Source organism: Aureococcus anophagefferens, assembly GCF_000186865.1.
Source record: "Aureococcus anophagefferens unplaced genomic scaffold AURANscaffold_1, whole genome shotgun sequence".
Taxonomy (NCBI): domain Eukaryota; class Pelagophyceae; order Pelagomonadales; family Pelagomonadaceae; genus Aureococcus; species Aureococcus anophagefferens.
Genome location: NW_008705561.1, coordinates 1454731 through 1476231, shown reverse-complemented (window position 1 = coordinate 1476231; position 21501 = coordinate 1454731). Strand labels below are relative to the sequence as shown.

At 71.4% G+C, this 21501-nt stretch overlaps 6 protein-coding genes across 6 annotated transcripts; 3 read left to right on the top strand and 3 right to left on the bottom strand.

The window, feature by feature from the left end:
* Positions 1–3060: 3060 nt before the first annotated feature.
* AURANDRAFT_52012 (hypothetical protein) lies at positions 3061–4711 on the bottom strand (the record flags this gene model as incomplete). The annotated part of the gene is made up of 2 exons (XM_009034080.1): positions 3061–4224; positions 4285–4711. Coding segments are annotated over 2 exons (1437 nt in total), but the record flags the coding sequence as incomplete, so codon positions are not given.
* Positions 4712–5404: 693 nt separating this feature from the next.
* Positions 5405–7638, top strand: AURANDRAFT_52010 (hypothetical protein; the record flags this gene model as incomplete). Its single annotated transcript, XM_009034431.1, has 2 exons — positions 5405–6811; positions 6887–7638. The coding sequence occupies 2 exons, from the start codon at positions 5573–5575 to the stop codon at positions 7487–7489; spliced, it is 1842 nt and encodes a 613-aa protein (XP_009032679.1).
* Positions 7639–10134: 2496 nt separating this feature from the next.
* On the bottom strand, positions 10135–12918 carry AURANDRAFT_52007 (hypothetical protein; the record flags this gene model as incomplete). The annotated part of the gene is made up of 4 exons (XM_009034079.1): positions 10135–12075; positions 12141–12289; positions 12354–12459; positions 12634–12918. 4 exons carry the CDS (start codon positions 12777–12779, stop codon positions 10236–10238), a joined length of 2241 nt encoding a protein of 746 aa, XP_009032327.1.
* A 266-nt stretch (positions 12919–13184) lies between these two features.
* On the bottom strand, positions 13185–14366 carry AURANDRAFT_18438 (hypothetical protein; the record flags this gene model as incomplete). Its single annotated transcript, XM_009034078.1, has 1 exon — positions 13185–14366. One exon carries the CDS (start codon positions 14364–14366, stop codon positions 13185–13187), a length of 1182 nt encoding a protein of 393 aa, XP_009032326.1.
* A 302-nt stretch (positions 14367–14668) lies between these two features.
* Positions 14669–16456, top strand: AURANDRAFT_60651 (hypothetical protein; the record flags this gene model as incomplete). The annotated part of the gene is made up of 1 exon (XM_009034432.1): positions 14669–16456. One exon carries the CDS (start codon positions 14669–14671, stop codon positions 16454–16456), a length of 1788 nt encoding a protein of 595 aa, XP_009032680.1.
* A 778-nt stretch (positions 16457–17234) lies between these two features.
* Positions 17235–17450, top strand: AURANDRAFT_9099 (hypothetical protein; the record flags this gene model as incomplete). The annotated part of the gene is made up of 1 exon (XM_009033897.1): positions 17235–17450. A coding segment is annotated over one exon (216 nt), but the record flags the coding sequence as incomplete, so codon positions are not given.
* Positions 17451–21501: the final 4051 nt, after the last annotated feature.

Here is a 21501-nt window from a genome sequence, read left to right as displayed (position 1 = left end):
GGACGGCGGCCCGCTTCGCCGGGTCCTTGGTCTTCCTGAGCCGGTCCCGGAGGCCCCGGGCCTCCTTGGCGGCGGGCACGGCGCCGCAGTACTGCTTCTTGAGCTCGAAGTGGGGCCGCGCGCGCTCCGCCTCGCACGCGGGCCACCGCGACCCGCGCGCGCGGCGCTCGAGGTCGCGCACGAGGAGCGCCAGCGCCCCGCCGTTGGGAAACACGCCGGCGAGGAGCGGGTCCTCGTCGCCGTAGTCGCCCGTCGCGTAGTAGCGGTAGGCCCACGCCGCGGTCGCGCCGGCCTCCCGGAACGCCGCGAGGCCGCGCCGCGCGGCCCCCAGGATGCCCAGGAGCGGGAAGGCGTCGGCGTCGTCGCGGCCCGCGTGGTGCGCGTGGCCCGCGTCGGCCTTCGTGTTCACCGTCGTCTGCTTGTCCGGGTCCGCGTCGAATTTCAACAGGCTCGCCTCGGAGACGTTGAGCGCGAACGCGGCCGGGTCCAGGTCCCCGTCGAGGCCCATCTCGTTCGAATACGCCCAGAGCGCGTCGTCGCTGACGACGACGGGCACGCAGCCCGCGAGCAGGGCGTCGTACTGGCGCTTCGCGGACGGCGAGTCGCCCTCGGGGCACGGGCAGAAGTCCGCGAGGTGCATGAGGGCCTGGCGGGGCACGCGGAGCGCCTGGGTCCGCAGCTTCGTCAGCGCGTCGTCGGCGCCGTCGACGGCGCGGTCCCGGAGCACGAAGCCGCCGTCGCCGACGCCGCCCTGGTCCAGCGACGCGTCCGCGAACTCCGCGGCGATCGCGCGGCGGACGTTGACGCAGCCGTGGTCGCCCGCGCGGTAGTAGGCCGCGAGGGGCCGGCTGCTCTCGACGGACGGGAGCGCCGGGCCGAAGACGGAGAGCGCGGCCTTGCGCGCCTTGCGCGCCCACTGGCCGTCGTGCCACGCGCGGCCGGGGATCGGGTACGGCGCGACGACGTTCTTCCGCCCGCAGGCCGGGTACTCGGCGACGAAGCTCCGCGAGAGCTCCAGGGAGATCCAGATGGGCGCGTGGAGCTGCTGGAGGTAGTGGGTCCAGCCGCGTCCGCCCTTGGGGTGGCGGAGGCCCGTGACCGGCGCCGGCTGGACGAGCACGTGGTCGCCGCCGCCGCGGCGCGTCCAGTACTCGCCCGTGACGTTGAAGGTCCGCTCCCAGGCCGTCGTGTCCCGTCTCTCCAAGATGTCGAGGAGCGCCGCCTCGTAGGCGCTCGGCTTGTCGCCGCGGCCCGTCTCCCGATAGAGCACGTCGCCGTAGTGGGGCACGAAGAACAGGTCCGCGGCCTCCGGGTCCCGCGTGCGCACGCAGGCCTTGGTGAAGAAGTCGTGCAGGATGAGCTCGAGGGAGAACTGGGCCAGGAGGTGCTCGCCCGCGTAGTGGTTCGCGCAGCGGTCGTCCTCGCGGCACCGCTGCCGCATCTCCTTCGCGTGCCGGTACCAGGCCATGGACTCGACGCCCGGGTACTCGTAGACGTAGACCTTGAGGTCCGACGGGCAGGGGCCCGCGCCGCTCAGGTCCCAGGCGCGCATCGCCGCGAGCGACACGTCGCGCGGCGGCTCGGCCGCGGCCTTCCGTCTCGTCGGCGCCGGCGCGGCGGGCGCCGCTCGCTTCGCGGCCGCGACGGCGGGCGGCGGGCTCGACGTCGTTGCGGGTGGGCCGCCGCTCGTCGCCGCGAGGGCCAGCGCCGCGCTCAGGAGCTCCGCGGCGGCGGCGTGGCTCGCCGGCATCGGCGATGCGCTCTGCGGCGGCGCCGCCGCCTGGCGCACCGTGCCGAGGCTCCAGAACGCGTTCGTCGCCCAGACGCCGACGATGACGCCGACGACGTGGCACAGCGCGACGAGCCGCCACGACGGGGGCTGCATGGTCGCGTGCGCTGCTGTCTCTCACGGTTGATCGGCCATCGATTCAGAGGCCGCCTTGACGGGGAAAGTTGACCTCAACGAGGTGTGCAAGCTAGTTCAGCACGGACGATGGGACCATGCGTGCGCGCTAGTTCGCGCGCCGTCAACGCGCTGTGTAAGTAGCTCCGCTGTGTAGGTAACGAGGGCGACCTTAGAAGCTAGCGCCGCCCGCCGCGGTGCTGCTGCTGCGGCTGGTAGGAGTGCGGCAGCCGCGCCTGCGGGTCGGACTGCGCGCGGCGGCCCCGCCGGTCGTCCTCGGGCGTCGTCGACAGCGGCGGCTGCTGGTTCCAGGATCTGCGGTGGCCGTGGTGGTGCGGCGCGTTGGCGAAGGCGTGCTGCGGCGCGTAGGCGTACTGCGTCTGGCGGAAGCGCCCCGCGTAGCCCGACGGGAAGGGCCCCGGCGCGCCGGCGCCGCCCGGCGCGCTGTTGCCGCCGCCGTAGCCCGGCGCGGAGCCGTAGTACTCGCCGGGCGGTTGGCCGTCGTCGGACGCGGGGCTCCGGGGCGCCCGCGGGTGGAACGACGGGCCCGCCGTCGGCCGCTGGAGCGCGAAACTGAAGTCCGTCTCGCCGAAGGCGCCCGCGGACCGCGCGACGCCCGCGCCCGGGTAGCCCGCGGTGTAGGAGAAGGCGCCCTGGGCGCCGTAGGACGACGCGCCGGCCTGCCGCGCGGCGGCGTCGCGCCACTGGGCCTCGGTCATCGTGTTGTTGCGCCGGAGCGGCGCGAAGGCCGCGTCGGGCGAGTACTGCGGCGGCGGGTAGTAGTACGCGCCCGGCTGGTGGTAGTAGGCCGGCGGGAAGGGCGGCGCCAACGGCGTCGGCGCCGCGTTGCCCGCGTCGAACTCGGGCGGGTGCGCCGCCAGGGACATGCCGATGCCCGACACCTTGGACTCGCCGCGCCGCGGCGGCGCGCGCGGCGCCGCGTCGACGGCGCGCCGGTACGAGCCGTCGTCGCTGACCGCGCGGCGGTCGCGGATCTCGGGCGTCGGCGCGCCGTCGTCGGGCAGCCAGGCCGGCGCCGACGCGCCCAAAGTCTCGCGCCGCCGGCCGCCGGGCCGCCGGCCCCGGCCGAGGCGCGCGAAGTGGCGCCGCTCGTCGAAGCGCGGGTCCCGCGGCGCCTGCCAGTTGCCCAGCGCCGCGCCCGCCAGGAACGGGTGCGCCGCGGCCATGCGCGGCGTCCAGCGCTCGTCCGGCGCGTGGCGGAGCATGCCCCGCACGAAGTGGGCGAAGACCTTGCGCTTGTCGCGCTCCGCGTCGACGTCCGACGCCGACAGGCCCGCGCGGATCGGGTAGTGGTTGACGATCTCGTCGAGGCGCTTGTACTGGAAGTACTTCTTCGTGCGCGGCACGGAAGACCCCGTATCTCGAGCATACGCTTCCGGCGTCTTGAGCTCGTAGGACGACGCGGGCCCGTCGTCGTCGTCGGAGAACTTGGCGTCGGCGCCGTCGTCGTCGAACGCGTCGTCGGGCACGGCCGCCGGCGGCGGCTGCGGCGGCGCGGCCGGCGGCGGCGCGTCGGGCTTGCGGAAGAAGTACTTGGCCGCGTCGTCGCCGCGCTCGAGGAGCGCGTCGGGGAACGTGCCGAGCATCTCGACGATGCGCGTGATCTGGTTGTGCGCCGACACGCCCGGAAACACGGGCAGGCCGAGCATGAGCTCCGCGACGACGCAGGCCGCGGACCAGACGTCGATGGCGCCGTCGTAGGGCGCGCCGACGAGCACCTCCGGCGCCCGGTAGAAGCGGGACTGGACGTAGGTCTGCGTGGACCGGCCCTCGACGCACGCGGACCCGAAGTCGATGAGTTTCACGACGGACGCGCCGTCGTCGCCCGGCCGCGGCGACAGGAGGATGTTCTCCGGCTTGACGTCGCAGTGGACGATTTTGGCGTCGTCGAGACACACGAGGGCGCTCAGGATCTGCGCCGAGAAGAGGCGCACGGACTCCAAGGGCAATCCGCGGAATTGGTTCTGCTTCAGCAGCTCGTACAAATTCATCGACAGCAGCTCGAAGACCAAACACACGTGGCCGCCGTGGCTAAAGTCGCCGAACAGGTGGACGACGTGCGGGTGCGCGCCCCGCGAGTTGAGCATGCGCGCGATCTGCGATTCGACGAGCGCCTGCGTCGCGTAGGACGCGCAGTTCTTGACGACCTTGATGGCCACCAATCGCCCCGTCTTCGCGGACCGGCAGCGGAAGACCTGGCCGAAGGAGCCCTTGCCGAGCTTGTCGATGATCTCGAAGGACGGGCCGTCGCCGCCGGGGCCCAGCACGTCGCCCGCGTAGCAGATGAGCTCCGCCTCGGCCTATAAAAACGACGGTCCGGACGTTTTTTTACATAAGAAAGGGACGCCGAGGGTCCGCACGTTGTCGCGGCCCTCGTTGCCGCCGCCGACGTTCGGCGCCGTCAGCGACCGCCGGGGCACGACGGACGGCCGGCCCGGCGCGCGCGGCGTCGTCGACAGCCGGATCCACTCGGCGAAGCGCGCCGGGTCCGCGCCCCCGGCGCCCCCGGCCCCGGCGGGCCGGCCGGCGCCGACGCGCGTGTAGGTGTCGAGCACGTCGAGGGTCAGGCGCCGCAGCCGCGACGGCGCCGTCGTCGCCATGGCCGCGTCGGGCCGCGGCGCGTAGGGCTCCATCGGGCCCCGGCGCGCGCCGAGAAGCTCGGCGCCGCCGGGGCGGTGCGCGGTTCTTCCGCGGGGCGGCGCGAAGCGCGCGCGCGCGCCGAGGCGGTCGGGGCCGCCGCGAGGGCCGCGGTCTCTCGGGCAGTGCCGAGAGACGCGGACGGCCTCGAGCTCTCCGGTCTCACGACGTCGAGGTAAAACACCGGCCTGACCTTCAGGTGCCTCAAACACGGCCCGACTTGCGGGGTAAAATCAGCGCTCTCAGAGGCGTCTGGGACCCGTCACCCATCTTGGTTGTTGTTCGCCGCGGGACACGCTTTACACGTGTCGTGCCATTTCTCTGTCAACAATAGGCCTCTGGGGCGCTCCATTTGTCCCCCCAGGCGAGGGCTCCTTCACCGAGTTCATGTTGAAATGACAATGTTGGCGCGGGAAAAGCAATCACCATCGACGCTGTCGACGCAACAAGCATACGAGCGCCAGTCCTATAAAGCAGGCCCGACCCGCTGGCCGGCCCCTGCGTGACGCGCCGCCCGCGCGGGTCGCTTCGGAGCGGCCCACGACAGCGCCCTCGGCTCGGCGCGCGCGCAGCCGCTCGGAGAGCGCGCGCACGCCACTCTTCTTTCGGAGAGCGGTTTCGACGCGCGAGGCTGGCCGGGCGCGCCGCGTTCCGGTGACTTTTCCACGTCTATGGCCACGACGCTCGTCATGGAGAGCCGCACGACCCTGGCGCCCTTCCAGGACAGCGACCGGCGCGGCGCCCGCGCCCCGCGTATCCGCGCGCGCGTTTCTTTCGAATTCGGGGCCGCGAGCGGCGACCTTCCACCCTAGGTGCTTCTCGGCGCCGCCGCCCCTGAACGAGTCGCCGGAGATCGGCCAGCTCCAGCGGAAGCAGATCGAGGATCTGCTGCGGGACAGCGCGGGTTTGAACGCGGAGCCGTTCGGCGACGAGCGGCGCCGGCCCGGTTCGTCCGTGTCCTGGGCGTCGGCGAAGCGCGCGGGCGCGGACATCTCGCGGCCCCACACGTCCATGGACTACGGCGCCCAGCGGCGCCTCGGGTCCGAGGGCGACGAGCGCGAGGCGCGCGAGGAGGCGCGCATCGCGTCGGTCCGGGGCACGCTCGAGAACTTGAGCGCGTCCATCGCGGCGCTGTCCCTGCCGGAGGGGAGCTCGCCGGAGCCCTTCGGCCGCGAGCCGGGCCTGAGCCGGTCCGCGACGCCGAGCGAGCCGCCGCCGCCCGAGAAGGCCGCGGGCGGCGTCGCGCGCCAATTGCGCGAGGGCGGCAGCAGCCACCACGCCGCGGGCATGCACCAGGCGCCGCCGCCCCGGGGCCCGCCCGCGTCCCCCCACGGCATGGCGCCCCAGGGCTACGCGGGCTACGGCTACGCGCCGCCGGACGCGTACGGCCGACCCGCGGCGATGGTGCCCGTCGTCGGCGACGACGGCCGCGTCTACTACCAGCCCGTCGCCGCGCCGCCGCCGGACTACGGCCACTACGGCTACTCGCCGGGGGGCCACCCCTACGCGCGGCCGCCCTACGCGCCCTACGCGCCCTACCCGGGCGACCCCTACGGCGGCAGCCCGCCGGCGCACTACGGGAGCCCGCCGCCGTACCTCGTGTCGCACAGCCCGCCGGGCCGCCCGGCCTACGGCCAGGTCGCGCCGGGCTACTACCACGGCGGGTTGCACTACGGGTCGCCGCCCCACGGCTACGGCGCGCCGCCGCCGCGCGGCGGCCGGAGCCGCCGCGGCGGCCAGCGGCAGCGCGCGCGCGACGCGCGCTGCGACACGCTGAGCGGCTCCGACGACCCGAGCCCGCCGACGGCGGGCCTGTCGCCGGGCGGCGGGCCCCTGCCCATCTTCTCCGCGACGGATCTGAAGGGCCGCGTCGCCGTGCTCTGCCGCGACCAGCACGGGTCGCGGTTCCTCCAGGCCCACCTCGAGGACACGCGCGCGCCGTCGGCCGAGCGCGACCTCATCTTCTCCGAGGTGCTGCCCAAGTCCCGCGAGCTCGCGACGGACGTCTTCGGCAACTACGTCGTGCAGAAGGTGCTCACGTGCGGCGACGCGGACACGAAGTCCAAGGTCTACGAGGCTTTGAAGGGCCACTGCGTCGCGTTGAGCTTGCACGTCTACGGCTGCCGCGTCGTCCAGAAGGCGCTCGACGCGCTGCCGCCGCGGGAAGCGTTGGCGGTCATCGACGAGTTCCGCGAGTCCGTGTTGCTCTGCGTCCACGACCAGAACGGCAACCACGTCATCCAGAAGTGCGTCGAGGCCACGTCCAAGGCGACGAAGCTCGTCAAAAACGGCGCGCTGCGCGACGGCGACGACGCGGCGCTCGAGCGCGACTACGCCGCGTTCGGCGAATCCGTCGACTTCGTGCTCGCGGCGTTCCGGGGCAACGCGCGGTCGCTGGCGACGCACTCCTACGGCTGCCGCGTGCTCCAGCGCGTGCTCGAGCACTGCGGGCCCGAGCACACGGGGCCGCTGCTGGACGAGCTCCAGCTCGCGGACCTGCCGCCGCTCATCGAGGACCAGTACGCGAACTACGTCATGCAGCACGCGATCCAGTACGGCCGCCACAGCGACAAGGCGAAGCTGCTCGCCGCGGTCAAGGCCAATCTGCTAGACTTTAGCCGCCACAAGTTCGCGTCGAACGTCGTCGAGAAGTGCCTCGACTTCGGGTCCGAGGAGACGCGGTCCGAGATCGTCGACGCCGTCGTCGACGACGTCGGCGCGGACCACTCGCCCACGTCGGCCCTGAAGCTCCTCATCGTCGACCCCTTCGCGAACTACGTCGTCCAGAAGGTCGTGGACCTCGCGGACGACGCGCAGGTGCGGAAGATCGTCGACGGCCTCCGGCCGCACGTCGCGCAGATCAAGCACACGCCGGGCAAGCACATCCTCGCGCGCCTCGAGAAGAAGGTCCCGGGCCTCAAGTTCTAGGCGCCCATGCACATACACAAGAAGAATCAGACCCACGTCCGACGCACGCGACGCACGCCGCCGGCACGACGCGCCCCGGGCCGCCCCCCGAAAACCCGCCCCCCGGCCCGGCGGTGCACCCCATGTACTGTAGATAGCCTCAACTCCGGATTTCGGGGGTTTCGGCGCGCGCCGAGCAGTGCGCGAGGCACGCCGAGCAGTGCGCGAGGCGCGCCGAGCAGTGCGCGAGGCACGCCGTCGCTCTACGCGGTCGCGCGCGCACGCGCTGCCAGTCGACGAGGCGCCGACGCCGGAGCCGACGCCGGAGCCGGTCGAGGTCGTCGACGCCGCGCCGACGCCGGAGCCGACGCAGATGCTCGACGTGGCGCCGTCGCAGGAGCCGACGGAGACCGTCGACGCGGCCTGCGGCGACTCGACGAGCTGGCGCCTCCTCGGCGTCGTTGTTTTCGCATGCCTTTCGCTGACGTAGCGGCTCAAAGGTACGCGAAGAAGCGGTCGCGCGACTGTGCCTGGGTGGCGAAGAAGTCGGCGAAGCGGTGCAAGAAGAAGGACGCCGGCAAAATCACCGGCTTCGACGCCTGCGAAGCGTCCTGCTGCTCCTGCGAAGAAGACGACGCCGACTGGTACTTCCGCAAGGCGAATCGGGACTGCACTTGGGTCGCCAAGAAATCCAAGCGCTGCGAGAAGGTCGGGAAAGACAAGGTCAAAGCGAAGGACGCCTGCAAGGCGTCGTGCTGCGGCGTGTAAAGTGTGATGTTGTTGTGGACCTGGGTCTAGTCACCAGTGGTGTCAAAATCGCCCCCAGATCCCCGGCGACGCTATCTTAGTGTGGTGTTATTGTTCCTGGCCCGAGGGCCTCTGGCGAGGGCCTGGAGTGCTCCCTCCGGCGCGATCGTCCCAAACCCCCGCCCGCTCCAAGAACCTAGGGTTAGGATTGGGCCCCCGGGAACCGAGGCGTGAACGATCGGCGCGGCTGGAGCGAAACTGTGCAGCGCGAGGTGCTCGCGCTCGACCCGATCAACCCTCCAAACTTCCCGTACACTCACATCATGGCCTCCTGTGGTCCTCTCGACGTCCTGGCCCGCGCGACTCTCGATTCCGGCGACGCGCGGGAAGCCGCGGGCGGTTTGACGCGCACCTCGAGTCAGCGGTCGTCCTCCGGTATGATGTGCGCCAACACGCTGAACCGTTCCTCGACGATGACGTCGCAGTCCACGCGGTCGCCGAGCGCCTGCGAGTGCGCGCGCCGTGTCCGATAATAACCGACGCGCACGACGCGGACGACGAGAGACGGGCCCGAAACCCACGCCCGCGTTCGCCGAGCGCGCGCCTCCCCCCCGACGCAGGTGGCGCAAGTTCCTCACGCTCGAGGAGCGCACGAGCATCCGGGAGAAGATCGCCGCGGCCTACAAGCAGTGCGAGTCCTTCGACGACCTCCTCGAGACCGTCGCCGCGATGCAGGAGGAGCTCGTCCACATCTCGGCGCCGTCGCGCCTGGACTACTTCAAGACCGGGTGCCAGTTCGACCGGCTCGTGCAGAACAAGCGAGAGCTCATGGGCAAGGTCGAGGGCGGCGACCAGAAACGGACGAAGTACGACGACGACCGCCAGAGCAGCGGCGGCGTCACCGTCTCCCAGGACTGCGACTCGCAGGAGTGCGAGCTGACCCAGGAGGCGTGATCCTCGTCGGGCCCGTCCCCAAGCTGCGGGCCGCCCCCTCCCCCACCGCTCGATTCCCCCCGCCGCGCGTCCCCGGCGAGCACCTCGTCCCGGAGCCCGGTCTCTCAGCATAAGAGCTTCTTCGCATCTCGGCGCGTCGACGCCCCTCTGGAGCAGCGCAGACGCAGCTCTCGAGAGCGGCGCGTCGCACTCCTCCCCGGGGCGCACTGCACGAGCTAAAGGCCGCCGCCGCGCGTTACGTCAGAGCGTCGCCGCGGAGTACAGCGCCAGGGCCACGGAGCCCGCGGCGACGGTCATGAGGACGTACGCGGCCGAGATCGCGTCGTTTCCGAGGACGCGGCGGCCGCCGAACCTCCGCAGCTGGTCCTCGTCCGCGTCGTCCACGAGGCCGTCGGCGATTTCCGGCGCGATGACGATGGAGTCCTTGCCCGTGCCGAAGCTCGCGCCGACGGCGATGCGCCGCCAGAACTCCCAGGCCGCCCAGAGGAAGGGCACCGTGCCGATGAGGAAGACCACGGTGTCCTGCGGCGTCACGCCGCGCGGCTCGTAGACGCCCGGCGCCGCGCTCGGCAGCGGCGGGCCGTCGAGCGCCAGCGCCGATTCGGCCGCCGCCAGGAGCGCGACGGCCGCGACCGCGAGCGCCGCGCGCGCGCGCGGGTGCGCGTCGGCGCACAGCACCGGCGCCGGCGCCTCGTCGAGGAGGAGCCGGTCGTCGCTGGCCCAGCGCCGCGTCGGCCGCAGCGATGGACCGCGGCGCGCAGCGGTGGCGATGCTCGAGCTTACGGAGGCGCTGCGGAGCGCAGAGGTCGTGGCGATGCATGCGAAGAGAGCATGGACGCGGCACCCCATGCTGAGTTGGCACTGAGAGCGGTTTGTGCGGGCGCCGGCCGAGCCCTCATGGAGCTGTCGGCGGTGCGCGCATCTAGTGCGCGCATGGAGCCACGCGCCTTCGCACGCCGACGCTTCTGGTCTCGTAGTTAGTGCGACGAGCGCCGGGGTGTCGGTGTGGCGCGCGCCGCGCGAGAGGCCCCGCCGCCCGCGGGCCCGAGCCGCAGCGTCCGTTGCCTCAGGCGAGGTAGCGGTAGCTGTTGGCGACGTCCGGGTCGCGCTCGAGGTACTCGCGGTCGATGAGGGCCTCGATGCGGCGCTTGATGACCTTGGGGTTCGGGCGGAAGAAGGCGAGCTGGCTGAGGACCTCCGCGAGGAGCTGCTGGTGGCTGAGGGTCTTGCGCGCCTTCATGATGCGGACGATGGCGGCCTCGATGGCGACGGTGCGGTCCTCCTCGACGCGCTTCGGGTTGTGGCTCTCGTCGAGGTTGGCCATGGGCACGCGGATCTTGCGCATCTGGCACTTGAAGTCCGCGTTGACCTTGAACGCGTCCGTGTTCTTGATCGTGTTGCCCGCGGGCGTCTTCGTGATGACCTTGTACTTGCCGCAGGCGAGGGAGTGGAGCACGCGCTTGAGGTGCTCGTCGGGCAGGTTGATGCGCTCGCGGACCGCGTCGTACGCGAGCGACGGCGCGGCGCCGTCGCCGTCGGCGTTGAACGCGAGGAGCGCGATGGCCTGGAGCGTCGACACCTGGAAGTCGTAGGACTTCTTGCCGAAGGCGCCCTTGACGGAGGCGTTGCCCAGGGAGAACATCCACGTGAGGCGCCGCTTCGAGTTCTTCGTGTCGTAGTAGTCCTTGAAGACGCGCGTGCACTGGACGATCTCCGGCGGGAGGTGGGCGTCGATGGCGGCAAAGGACGGCCAGTAGCCCGTCGTCAGCACCTGGACGGCGAAGTCGAGCTTGCCCAGGCTCTTGGACTTGTCCTCCTTGACCGTCTGGTCGAAGTCGGACTGGTGGTCGACGCCGATGGCCAGATCGTTGAGCATGCCCTCCATCTTGCCCGTGAACTGGGAGCCGCAGCGGAGCTTGAGCTTGCCGATCATGAGGCGCTCCGCGTCGTCGGACGCGGACCGCTGGTTCAACAGGCGCTTCGCGAGCTGGTTCCGGTAGATCTCCGCGAACAAGTCCTTGTCCGTGAGGTAGGAGAAGAGCTGCACCGTCTTCTCGAGGTAGGACTCGACGTCCTCGTCGCTGAGCTTCTCGCCGCCGCTCTTGAGGATGCGGTCGCAGAACGACGACATGAGCTCCGCGTTCGTGAACTTGCCGACGTCGCGGTTCGTGAACTCGACGAACGCCTCCTTGAGCGCCTTCTGGAAGAGGGCGTTGCCCGCGAACTGGGCGGAAACGACGGCCATGTACTTGTCGTGGAGCGCTAAAAGCTCCTTGACGAAGGCCGGGTCCTGGTTCGAGTCCTTCTCGCCGGCCTCGAGCCGCGCCTCGCGCCGGTTGATGACCTCGTTGCCCATGGCCTCGATGTGGGCCCGTACCAGGGCCGCCATGGGCGGCAGCCCGTTGGGCACGCGGCTGAAGAGGCGGTACATGCGGCTCAGGTCCGCGGCCTTGTCGTTGGCCAGGAGCGCGCGGCAGCCGCTGCCCTCCTTCTCGAGGAGCACGGTCTCGCGGAGCTCGAGGATCTCGTGCTCGCAGACGCGCAGCAGCTTGGGCTCGGACGCGCTGTTGAGGTAGTGGGCCACGCGCGCCTTCTCCGCGTCGAGCGCGACCTCGGCCTTGGCGAGGTACGTCGGCGTGTCGTCCGTCTCGACCCACTCCTGGCTCTTGCGCGCGTAGTACTCCTTCGTCGACCCGAGGAGCTGGTCCTCGAAGTCCGTCACGTAGGCGTCGAGACTGCCCATGCCCATGGCCTCGAGGAGCTCGACGCAGTTCTTGACGAGGCCCCGGTCGATGAGCTTCTCGTCGCGCTCCGCGTCGATGAGGCCGATCATGGCGTTGACGACGTCCTTCTTCACCTCGTTGTAGACGAGCGTCTTGAAGTGCTTGAGCCCCGCGACGTCGAGCCTACGATGGGTCGCGCGCGGCTCCGCGGCGGAAGCGCCCGAAGAAAGGGACGCGGCGCGGCGGACGTCGGCAGGCTGTGGTGCTTGACGTAGTAGCGGTCGAGGTACATGAAGAAGAGGCGCATCCACTTGTTCATGATCTTGTGGTTCGCCCACCGCTTCGTCAGCTCCGTGAGCAGGAAGTCGTTGTGCTGGTGCCGCAGCGCGGGGAGCACCTGCGCGCGCGGCGCGCGTCGAGCGCGGCGCGGGGCGCGCGGCGAGCGGGCGCGGGTCGCGGACCGTCTTCGTCAGGTAGTCGCAGATGGTCTCGCCGTGGCGCTGGTAGAGCTGCTCGGACCAGTTGTAGGGGCTCCGCTGCGTGCACATGTTGTAGCACGTCGTGTACCTGGCGAGGGGCGGCCCGGTCGCGCCCCGCCCGGCCCGGGGGTCGCCCGCGGTGGCGCCGGCGGCGCCCGCGCGGCGCGCGCGGGCCCGCCGGGCCGCCGGCCGCCGCGCGCGGAACGAGCCCTTTCGAACCGAAGGCGCGACCCGCCCGAGCGCCGGACGCGGGGCGACGCACGTCTGCACGTACTCCTTGGGGGCGAAGAGCCGCTGGCTCTTCTGGTCGAAGCCGTTGTTCAGCATCTCCTCCAGGACGTCGATGGCCTTCGCCTTGATTTCATTATTCCACCCCTCTTCGAGCGCGATGATCTTCGGCGACAGCATCGTCGCAGGGCGGCCGTCCGCAGCTCAGGGAGCTCGAGGAGGACCACGGGGACACGCGCGGGCTTCTCCCGCGTCGCCAACACCCCTCGTCGCCGTCGCGAGCGCAGGGGTCAGCCTCTTCGTCTGCCAGCGGCGCCGCGAGGCTCGATGGTCTCGGGACTCGGTCGACCTTTCTCGGACGGCGAGTGCGGTCGCCACGGCGCTTGTCGCACCGCGCGCGCCGCCGCCGCGCGCCGCCGCCAAGCCTCGCCTCCCGACGTGCCCGCGCGCCACCCTCCGCACCACCTTGCAAAAACCGACCAGCCCGAGCACACGCCGTCGGCGCCGCGGCCGGTGCGCCGCGCGCCGGCCGCGGACCGGTAGCTCCGCGGCGGCTTTCAAGTTTCGAAAATGGGCTTACGAGGTCTACCGCCGGCGGTCGTTGAAGTGGCCGCCGGCGAAGGCGTGGCGGCGGGGCTCGTTCTGGTACCAGTCGATGAACTTGGCCATGCCGTCCTCGATGGACGTCTTCGGCGCGTAGCCGAGGAGCGCCTGGGCCTTGGTGATGTCGGCGTACGTCTCCTTGATCTCGGCCGTGGACGTCTTGTGCTTCATGGTCGCCTTGGTGCCCAGGCTCTTCTCGATGGTCTGGATGAAGTGCATGAGCTCCACGGGCTGGTTGTTGCCGAGGTTGAAGACGGCCGCGGCGTCCGCGCAGTACTGCATCGACCCGATGATGCCGCTGACGATGTCGTCGACGTACGTGAAGTCGCGGCGCATCTCGCCCTTGTTGTAGAGGGTCAGGGGCTTGCCGAGCTCGATGGCCCGCGTGAAGAGGAAGGCCGCCATGTCCGGCCGGCCCCAGGGGCCGTAGACCGTGAAGAAGCGGAGGCCGACGGAGTGGAGGCCGTAGATGTGGTGGAACGCGGCGGCGATCTGCTCGTTCATGAACTTGGACGCGCCGTACAAGTTCGCCGGGTTCGTCACGGCGTCGGCCTCGCTGAAGGGGATCTTCTTGTTGCGCCCGTAGACGGAGCTCGACGACGCGTACGACAGCGACGGCCGCGATTCCGGGTCGATCTTCCGCACGACCTCCAGGAGCGTCACGTAGCACTCCAGATTGTTCTTCACGTAGCTCAGGGGGTGGTTCAGCGAGTAGCGCACGCCCGCCTGGGCCGCGAGGTGGACGACGTGCGTGAACCGGTGCTCCTTGAAGAGGTCCTCGAGCAGGCTGCCGTTGCAGACGTCGCCCGCGACGACGTCGCGCCCGAAGTCCTTCTTGAGCCGGTGCGCGCGCGCCTTCTTGAAGGCCGGGCTGTAGTAGTCGTTGAAGTTGTCGAGGCCGACGACGACCTCGGGGGCGAACTGCTCGTGGAGCGCGCCCATCAGGCTCGACCCGATGAAGCCCGCGCCGCCGGTGACGAGCACGCGCGACGCCGCCGAGAGCGCGTGGCGGTCCGCGCGCGTCGTGCAGGCCTCGTTGATCCAGTAGGGCTCCTCCTTGCCGAAGGACGTCCGCGTCGACACGAAGTTCGACTGGATCTCCAGCCCGACGAGCCCGCAGATGATCAGCGTGATCGCGGCGACCTTCTGCTTGAGCTCGACCATCGTTTTTTCGGTGCGCGCGTTGCGGGCGGTGTTCGGCTACTCTATGGCGCAGCTTACCGACGATTATGAGCGTCGGAGCGTGTTTTATCGGTGTGGAATGCCGAGCTTAGGTCAGCAGCGCATCGCTCGATTGAGATTTTTGACGCGGTCGCGATCGCGCGAGCCGGCGTTTGCCTCGCGTGCACCACCCACCGCGTCGACGGCAGGCTGCGCGCGCCGCTCGACACGATCGCACAAGACCGCCGCACGCTACACGAACACCCCAAAAGCGCACACGCACTCGCGCGCGAAAAAAAGGAACGATGAGCGCCGCGCCGCCGCCGAATCCCGCGAACCAGATGCCGGAGCCGCCGCGGCAGAAGCGCGCGTACACGAAGCGCGGCACGGGCGCGACGGCGATGAAGAAGCAGAAGCCGTTGAAGGGCGGCCTGAGCAAGATGTACCAGGGCCGCGCGGGCGCGCCCGCGCGACTCCAGGAGCAGGACCGCGAGTCCGCGCTCGCGACGGCGCTCCGCTGCGGCCGCCAGCTCTGCGGCTGCAGCGACGAGCGGGTCGCGCTCAAGTGCGTGAACCTGCTCCTGGTGATCACGCGCGAGCTCGAGGTGCCGTGCCTCGAGGCCGGCGACTTCTACGACGACGAGTCGCCGCTGCTGAACGGTCTCGCGACGATGCTCGACCGGTGCCTGCCCCCGGGCCCGCTGGCCTCGTCGCTCTTCGGCGACCCGGGCGCGCCGCCCCTCGAGGACGATGTGGACCCCTGGGCCTGGCGCGTCGGCGGCGACCGCGAGCCCGCGCCGGAGTACGTGGACGACGTCGCGGCGCGCGCGTCGTCGCCGCTCTGTCTGGCCGTGCTGACGGTGCTGCGCAACGTCGCGCAGACGGCGAGCAACCGGAGCGCCATCGCGCACCACGACCGCTGCCTGCGCCACGTCCTCGTCCTCCTGGAGCCGCCGCTGCTGGGCCTCGAGTCGGCGACGCTCTGCGTCGACGTGCTCGCGTCCGTGGGCCGCCACGTGGAGCTCGGCGGCGCGTTCCTCGAGTCGCGGCCCCTGCGCCACTACCTGGCGCGCGGCGGCGGCGGCGCCAAGGACGACGCGCTGAAGAACGGCTGCGCGCTCGCGGGCATCGCGCCGCCGGGCGCGCGCGCGGCGCGCGCGCTCGACGGCGGCGCGGGCGACGTCGTGCGGCGGCGCGCGACGCTCGCGCGGCGCTGCTTCCGGGCCGTGCGCCTGTGCCTGCACTACGGCGCGGCGCCCGGACCGCTGGCCTTCCTGAGCCCCGTCGACGAGGACGACGCGGGCGACTTCGCCGGGTTCGGCGCGTCCGCGCCGATGGAGCGCTACGCCGTGCGGCCCGGCGCGACGCTGCGCGAGGGCGGCCGCGACGCGGCGCGGGCGCACCAGCGGCACGTCGCGCTGCGGGCGCTGGAGACGCTCGCGTCGTTCCGGAATTCGGAGTGGAACGCGCCGGCGCTCGACGAGACGCCGGCGGACGTCGTCCGCCTGTCGGCGGAGCGCCTCGCGCGCGCGTACCCCGACGAGGCCGTGGACTCCGAGGCGCGCCTCGCGGGGCTCGAGGCGCTGACGCTGCTCGCGGACCGCGACGCGGCCGCGCCGGTCGTCGCGCGGTTGGCCGCGTTCGCGCCCGCGGCGGACCTCGCGCTCGCGGCCATCGTCGCGACGCACGTCAAGTACCTCGACGCGCCGACGGCGGCGGCGGCGGCGGCGGCGAAGCCCGCGCCCGCGCCCGCGCCCGCCGCGGGCGCGCCCGCGCCCGCGCCCGCCGCGCCCGCGCCGCCGCCGCCGGTGGTGCTCCAGCGCTCCGAGGACCCCGTCGCGGGCGTCGTGACGCTCGGCCCGCGCCTCGAGCTCCCGCCGCCGCCGCCGCCGACGGCCGACGAGGACGGCTCCCGCCTCGCGCCGCCGCGGTCGCTCCGCGCGGAGACGGTCCGCTCCGCGTGCCAGTTCCTCGCGACGCTCGCGAGCCACGACGCCGCGCGCGCGGCCATCGCCGACCGCGCCTGCCTGCTCCTCCCGGCGGCCGCGAACAACGACGACGTCGCGGACCTCGTCTTCAACAAGCTCATGTAGTAGTAAGGCGACATCGTCCACGTCTTCAACAAGACTGCACTATGATGTCATTGACGAAGGGCGATTTCGTCTTGTTTTTCGAGCAAGCCGAGCTCATTCCCAGCGGGCGACGTGGGATTCGGCGCGGCCGCATTAAGCCGCACGTCCGCAATTATCGCGTGGTCGCGCCGCAGCACCGACACACACGCGCATTTCGTCGCCGCATCTCGAAAACCGAAACAAACGGATGGAGGCCAAGGAGGACGCCGACGAGGAGGAGGCGGCCGCCGCCGAGGGCTTCGAGGACGAGGTGGAGATGGAGGTGTCGCTGCCCGGCCACGTGAACCGCAACGTGTCCAAGCACCTCGGCGCGGGCCTCGCGACGGGCTTCAAGTCCATGGTCGGCGGCGTCGCCGCGGGCGCGGCGGCGCTCGTCGCCGCGCCCGCAATCGGCGCCAAGGAGAACGGCGCGACGGGCTTCGCCGCGGGCCTGGGCATGGGCGTCTTCGGCGCCATCGCGCTGCCCGTCATGGGCGTCGCGTCCGCCGTCGGGTCCATCGGCGGCGGGCTCCTGAACACGCCCGAGGCGATGGTCGCGGCGAGCCAGGGCAAGGAGTGGGACCCGACGACGAGCACGTGGATCTTGTACGACCTGAGCGTCGACGAGACGAAGTACCTGTCGCCGGACGCGGACGCCGCCCTGCGGGACCACGTGGAGCGGCGCCGCGCGCTGCGGGCGAAGCGCCGCGGCGGCGACGAGCAGGAGGAGAAGAAGGCCGAGGTCAAGGACACGACATTGTACGAGGCGCTCGGCGTGGACCCCGGCGCGTCCGACGCGCAGATCAAGAAGGCCTACTACAAGAAGGCGCTCAAGTGCCACCCGGACAAGCACCCGGGCGACGCCCAGAAACAAAAAGAATTCCAGGCGGTGTCGTCCGCGTACCAGGTGCTGAGCGAGCCGGAGGCGCGGCGGCGCTACGACTCGACGGGCGAGTCCGGCGACGACAAGGCCGGGGCCATGGACCCGTCGGTCTTCTTCGCGATGATCTTCGGGAGCGAGGGCTTCGAGAAGTACGTCGGCGAGCTGCGCATGGCCGCGCTGGTCAAGGGCGCCGACGACTCGCCGCCGGACTCGGCGGAGCTCGAGTTCACGCAGCGCCGGCGGTCCGTGAAGCTCGCCGTCGCGCTCCGCGACGAGCTCGCGCCCCTCGTCGACGGCGCCGAGGACGAGAAGGCCTTCAAGGCGCGGTGCTTCGCCGAGGCCGAGGGCCTGGCGAGCACGCCCTTCGGGGCGACTTTGACGCGCGTCATCGCGCGGTCCTACGTCGCGGCGGCGAACGCCTTCCTCGGGGGCGGCCTGGGGAGTTTGGTGCAGTCCGTCTTCGACGCGTCGCACTCCGCGGAGACGCACTTCCAGACCGCGCGCGAGTCCGGGAGCCTGCTGCTCAACGCGCACTCGGCGACGAAGGCCGCCAAGTACGCGGAGAAGGCCGAGGCGGAGACGACGACCGTCGACGGGAAGCCCGTCGAGGACGCGGTTTTTGTGACGATCTCCGACAACCACGGGTCGTGGGCTGCAGGGCAGGAAAAGAGAGCGAAATTCCCAACTTCAAAGGCTCCTATCTCAGCCGTTTTCCACTCGTTTCGGCTGATTTTTGGACGAGCGATCATCTCTCGGAGCGCTCTCGACGCGTGGATGCTTTTTCCGGAACGCGCGCGCGCGGAACACTCATGTTGAAGCGAACTTGAATCACCCTTTTTCTGCCCAGGTGGGCCGCGTACCACTTCGCGGACAAGGCCGCGGCCTTCGACCACTTCCGCCACCTGCCCTTCTCCTGCGCGTCCGTGCTCTTCGAGAAGCGCAGGGCCCGGGGGACCGCGGGCGGCGCGCTCGGCGCGGACGTGTCCGCCGACGACGACGCCGTCGAGTGGGCGCCCGTGCGCGTCTACGGCACGCCGAGCTCCTGCAACAAGATCAAGACGCACGTCAAGAGCAGCGGCGCGCGCGAGCTCCTCACGTCCAAGGCGCTCAACGACGCGTCCGCGAAGCGGAAGCAGGGCAGGATGGTCGGCTCGATGTTCGAGGCCGCGTGGCGCGTCTCCGTCCTCGACATGGAGTCGACGCTCCGCGACGCCACGGAGAAGCTCTTCAAGGACAACGGCGTGCCCAACGAGACCCGCACCAAGCGCGCCAAGGCGCTCAAGTGCCTCGCCAAGGCCTTCCTAGCGGCCGCGGACGCCGCGGGCCACAAGGAGACGTGGCAGGAGGCCCTCGCCACGCAGCTCGCCAACGGCGGGCCGGGCGCGCCGCCGCCGCCGCCGCCCGCCGACGAGAAGAGCTCCGACGTGTAACTTTGCTGTTGTTTTTGGGTCGCTTGGAAACATGATTAGGCCGGCGGTGCATTTGTCGACGACGTGGGCTTCTTGAGGTCAACGAGCCGTGGTGAATCGTGTCGAGGAAAGCATGGATTGCTGAGTTGGCACGCATTGCTAAGCCCGATATCGTTCACCCGCCTTGCAACGCAGCGTCTCGTAGCGCACCGAACGTCTCAACGCCTTGCACGCAACGCCTCGCAACCCACATGGCCGCCGCGCTGCACGCGCGACTCCTGAAAGTCCTCGTCGTCTCGTCGCTCGCGCAGGTGCGCGGCCTCGCGCTCGAGCGGCGGCTCGTGCGCGGCGTGCTGCAGGAGGCGCTCGAGGGCCAGCGCCGGAAGCGCGTCGCGCTCGAGGGCCAGCTCGCCAAGGCCGGCGCGGACGACAAGGCGCTGGCCGTCGTGCCGGCGCGCCTCGCGGACGTCGACGCGGCGGAGGCGAGGCTCGCGGCGCTGCTGGAGAACGTCGCGGACGTCGAAGCGCGAGACCTCGAGGCCGCGGGCCTCTCGGAGCGGCTCGAGACCTTCGACGTCGAGGCCATGGCGACGAACCAGTGGGGCCGGCCGAGCGGCTTCGACGGCCTCGTCGTCGAGGGCCCGCGGGGCGTGCCGTGCCTCGTGGGCCGCAAGTCGTTCTCCGACGAGACGCTGCGCAAGGTGAGCCGCGGCGCGGACCTCTGGTTCCAGGCCGTCGAGGGCCGCGGGTCGCGCGTGCTCCTGCGCGCGTCCATGGACCGCTCGCTCTCGAAGGCGCCGCGCGAGTGCGTCGAGTTCGCGGCGGACCTCGCGGCCTACTTCTCGCCGGACTACGTCCACTGGGCCGACGACGCCGTCGAGGTCATGTACACGGACAGCCGCCACGTCGCGAAGCGCGGCGGCCGCGTGGGCCAGATGAAGGCGAAGAAGCGCCTCGGGACGGTGTGGGCGCGGCCGGCGCGCGTCGCCGACGTCGCGCGGGACGCCCAGGAGCTCCAGGGCTGGCTCGGCTGATAAATTTAGATCTTCTAGGGCTGGAGGAGCGCGAGGCCGAGCTCCGCGGCCTGGGCCCGGGCGCGGTCGGGCACGTCGCCGTAGGCGTCCTCGCCGAGGAGGCGCCAGTTCGGGCTCTGCTCGGCCTTGAGCCACTTGAAGTCCTTGACGTTGCGCCAGGCCGCCGGGTCGACGGCGAACTCCGTCGGCGGCGCCGCGGCGTCGAAGGCGGGGCGCGACCCGTCCCACGTCGCCGCGTAGGGCGCGAACGCGAGGTCGCCGCAGTCCTCGACGATGGGCGGGCTCGCCGCGGCGACGTGGAAGGTCGTCGACCGCGTGTCGTGGATGCGGAACTGGCGCGCGGCGGCGCGGACGACGCAGCCCGACGCCTTGATGCAGTAGCAGGGCCCGCTCACGGCCTGCGCGAAGACGTGCGTGTCGCGCACGTTGAGTAGCCGGAGCGCGAGGAGCGGCTTCGCGCAGAACACGACGCAGCGCTCCAGGTCCTCGAGGTTCAGCTCGTCGGCGGCGTCCGCGAAGACCAAGACCTGATCCTTGAGGCCCGCGAAGCCCGGGCCCGCGGGCCGCGCCTTCGCGCCGCTGACCTCGCGCTCCGTCGTCCGCGCGGGCGCGGCCGCCGCCGCGGCCTCGACGGTCTTCACGGCGCCCTTGCGGAAGCCGAACTTCTTCCGCGGCGCGAGGCGCTGCTTCGCCGCGGCGATGGCGTCCGCGGCGTCCTTGATGTCCGCCGCGGACCGCTTCATGTCGTAGGGGCTCAGGTACGACGCCGCCGCCGCCGCGCGCTCGCGCAGGGCCGTCGCCAGGAGCTCGAGGGCCTTGACCTCGTCGACGCTCGTCGCGGCGACGGCGCGCGCCTTGGCGTCGGCGGCGTCGGGGCCGAAGCTCGCCCAGAAGTGGGACGACGTCTCCTCGACGGGGCCGGAGACCTCCGACTTGTGCGTCGCCCACTTGGCCTTCATCGCCTTGTGGCGCGCCGCCGACTTCTTGGCGAAGTCCGAACTCTCCTCGTTGACGTCCATATTCTCGAGGTCCGAGGAGAGTTGTTGCGACGCCATCTTCGTTGCGCGCGCCGCCGCTGCGCGGCGGAGGGGTTGGTAATGCCACAGCAACGTCCACAGCTCGCCAAACCTCAAGCCTTTTGATGGCTCCTGATCGCGTCTGGACGGTCTGGTGCATCGCGTCGTGCTTTTTGCAGACAGCCACCGTCGCCCGGGCCCGCCCCGAGGGGCCTCAAACGCTCGGCAAGCGCTCCGCCGCCCATGCTCCAGCAAACCCGGCCCCAGTTCGCGCCGCCGAACGCGGCGCCGATGACGCCCTTCGTGCAGATCGCGCCCCCGGAGAGCTGGACCGAGGAGGAGCAGAAGCGGCTCGAGGAGACCCTCGTCCAGTACCCGAGCTCGTCCTACTCCATCGTGTCGCAGTGCGCGAAGATCGCCGCGCGGCTGCCGAACAAGACGATCCGCGACGTCGGCGCGTCCGGCGGCGCCCGCGCTCCCGTCGGCCGCGGCGCCGCGCGACCCTCGGCCCCGCGCAGGTGCGCGCCTGCGCGCGCTGACGCTCGACCCGCAGAAGCGCGGCGCCGCCTTCGACGCGTCCTCGGGCAGCCCCGCGCGCGCCGGCGCCCGCCTCGCGCGAAACGCTTCCGGAACCGCGGAGCCCGAGCGACGTTTTCCTTAGGCCCTGGAGTCGGCGCGCCTCGGC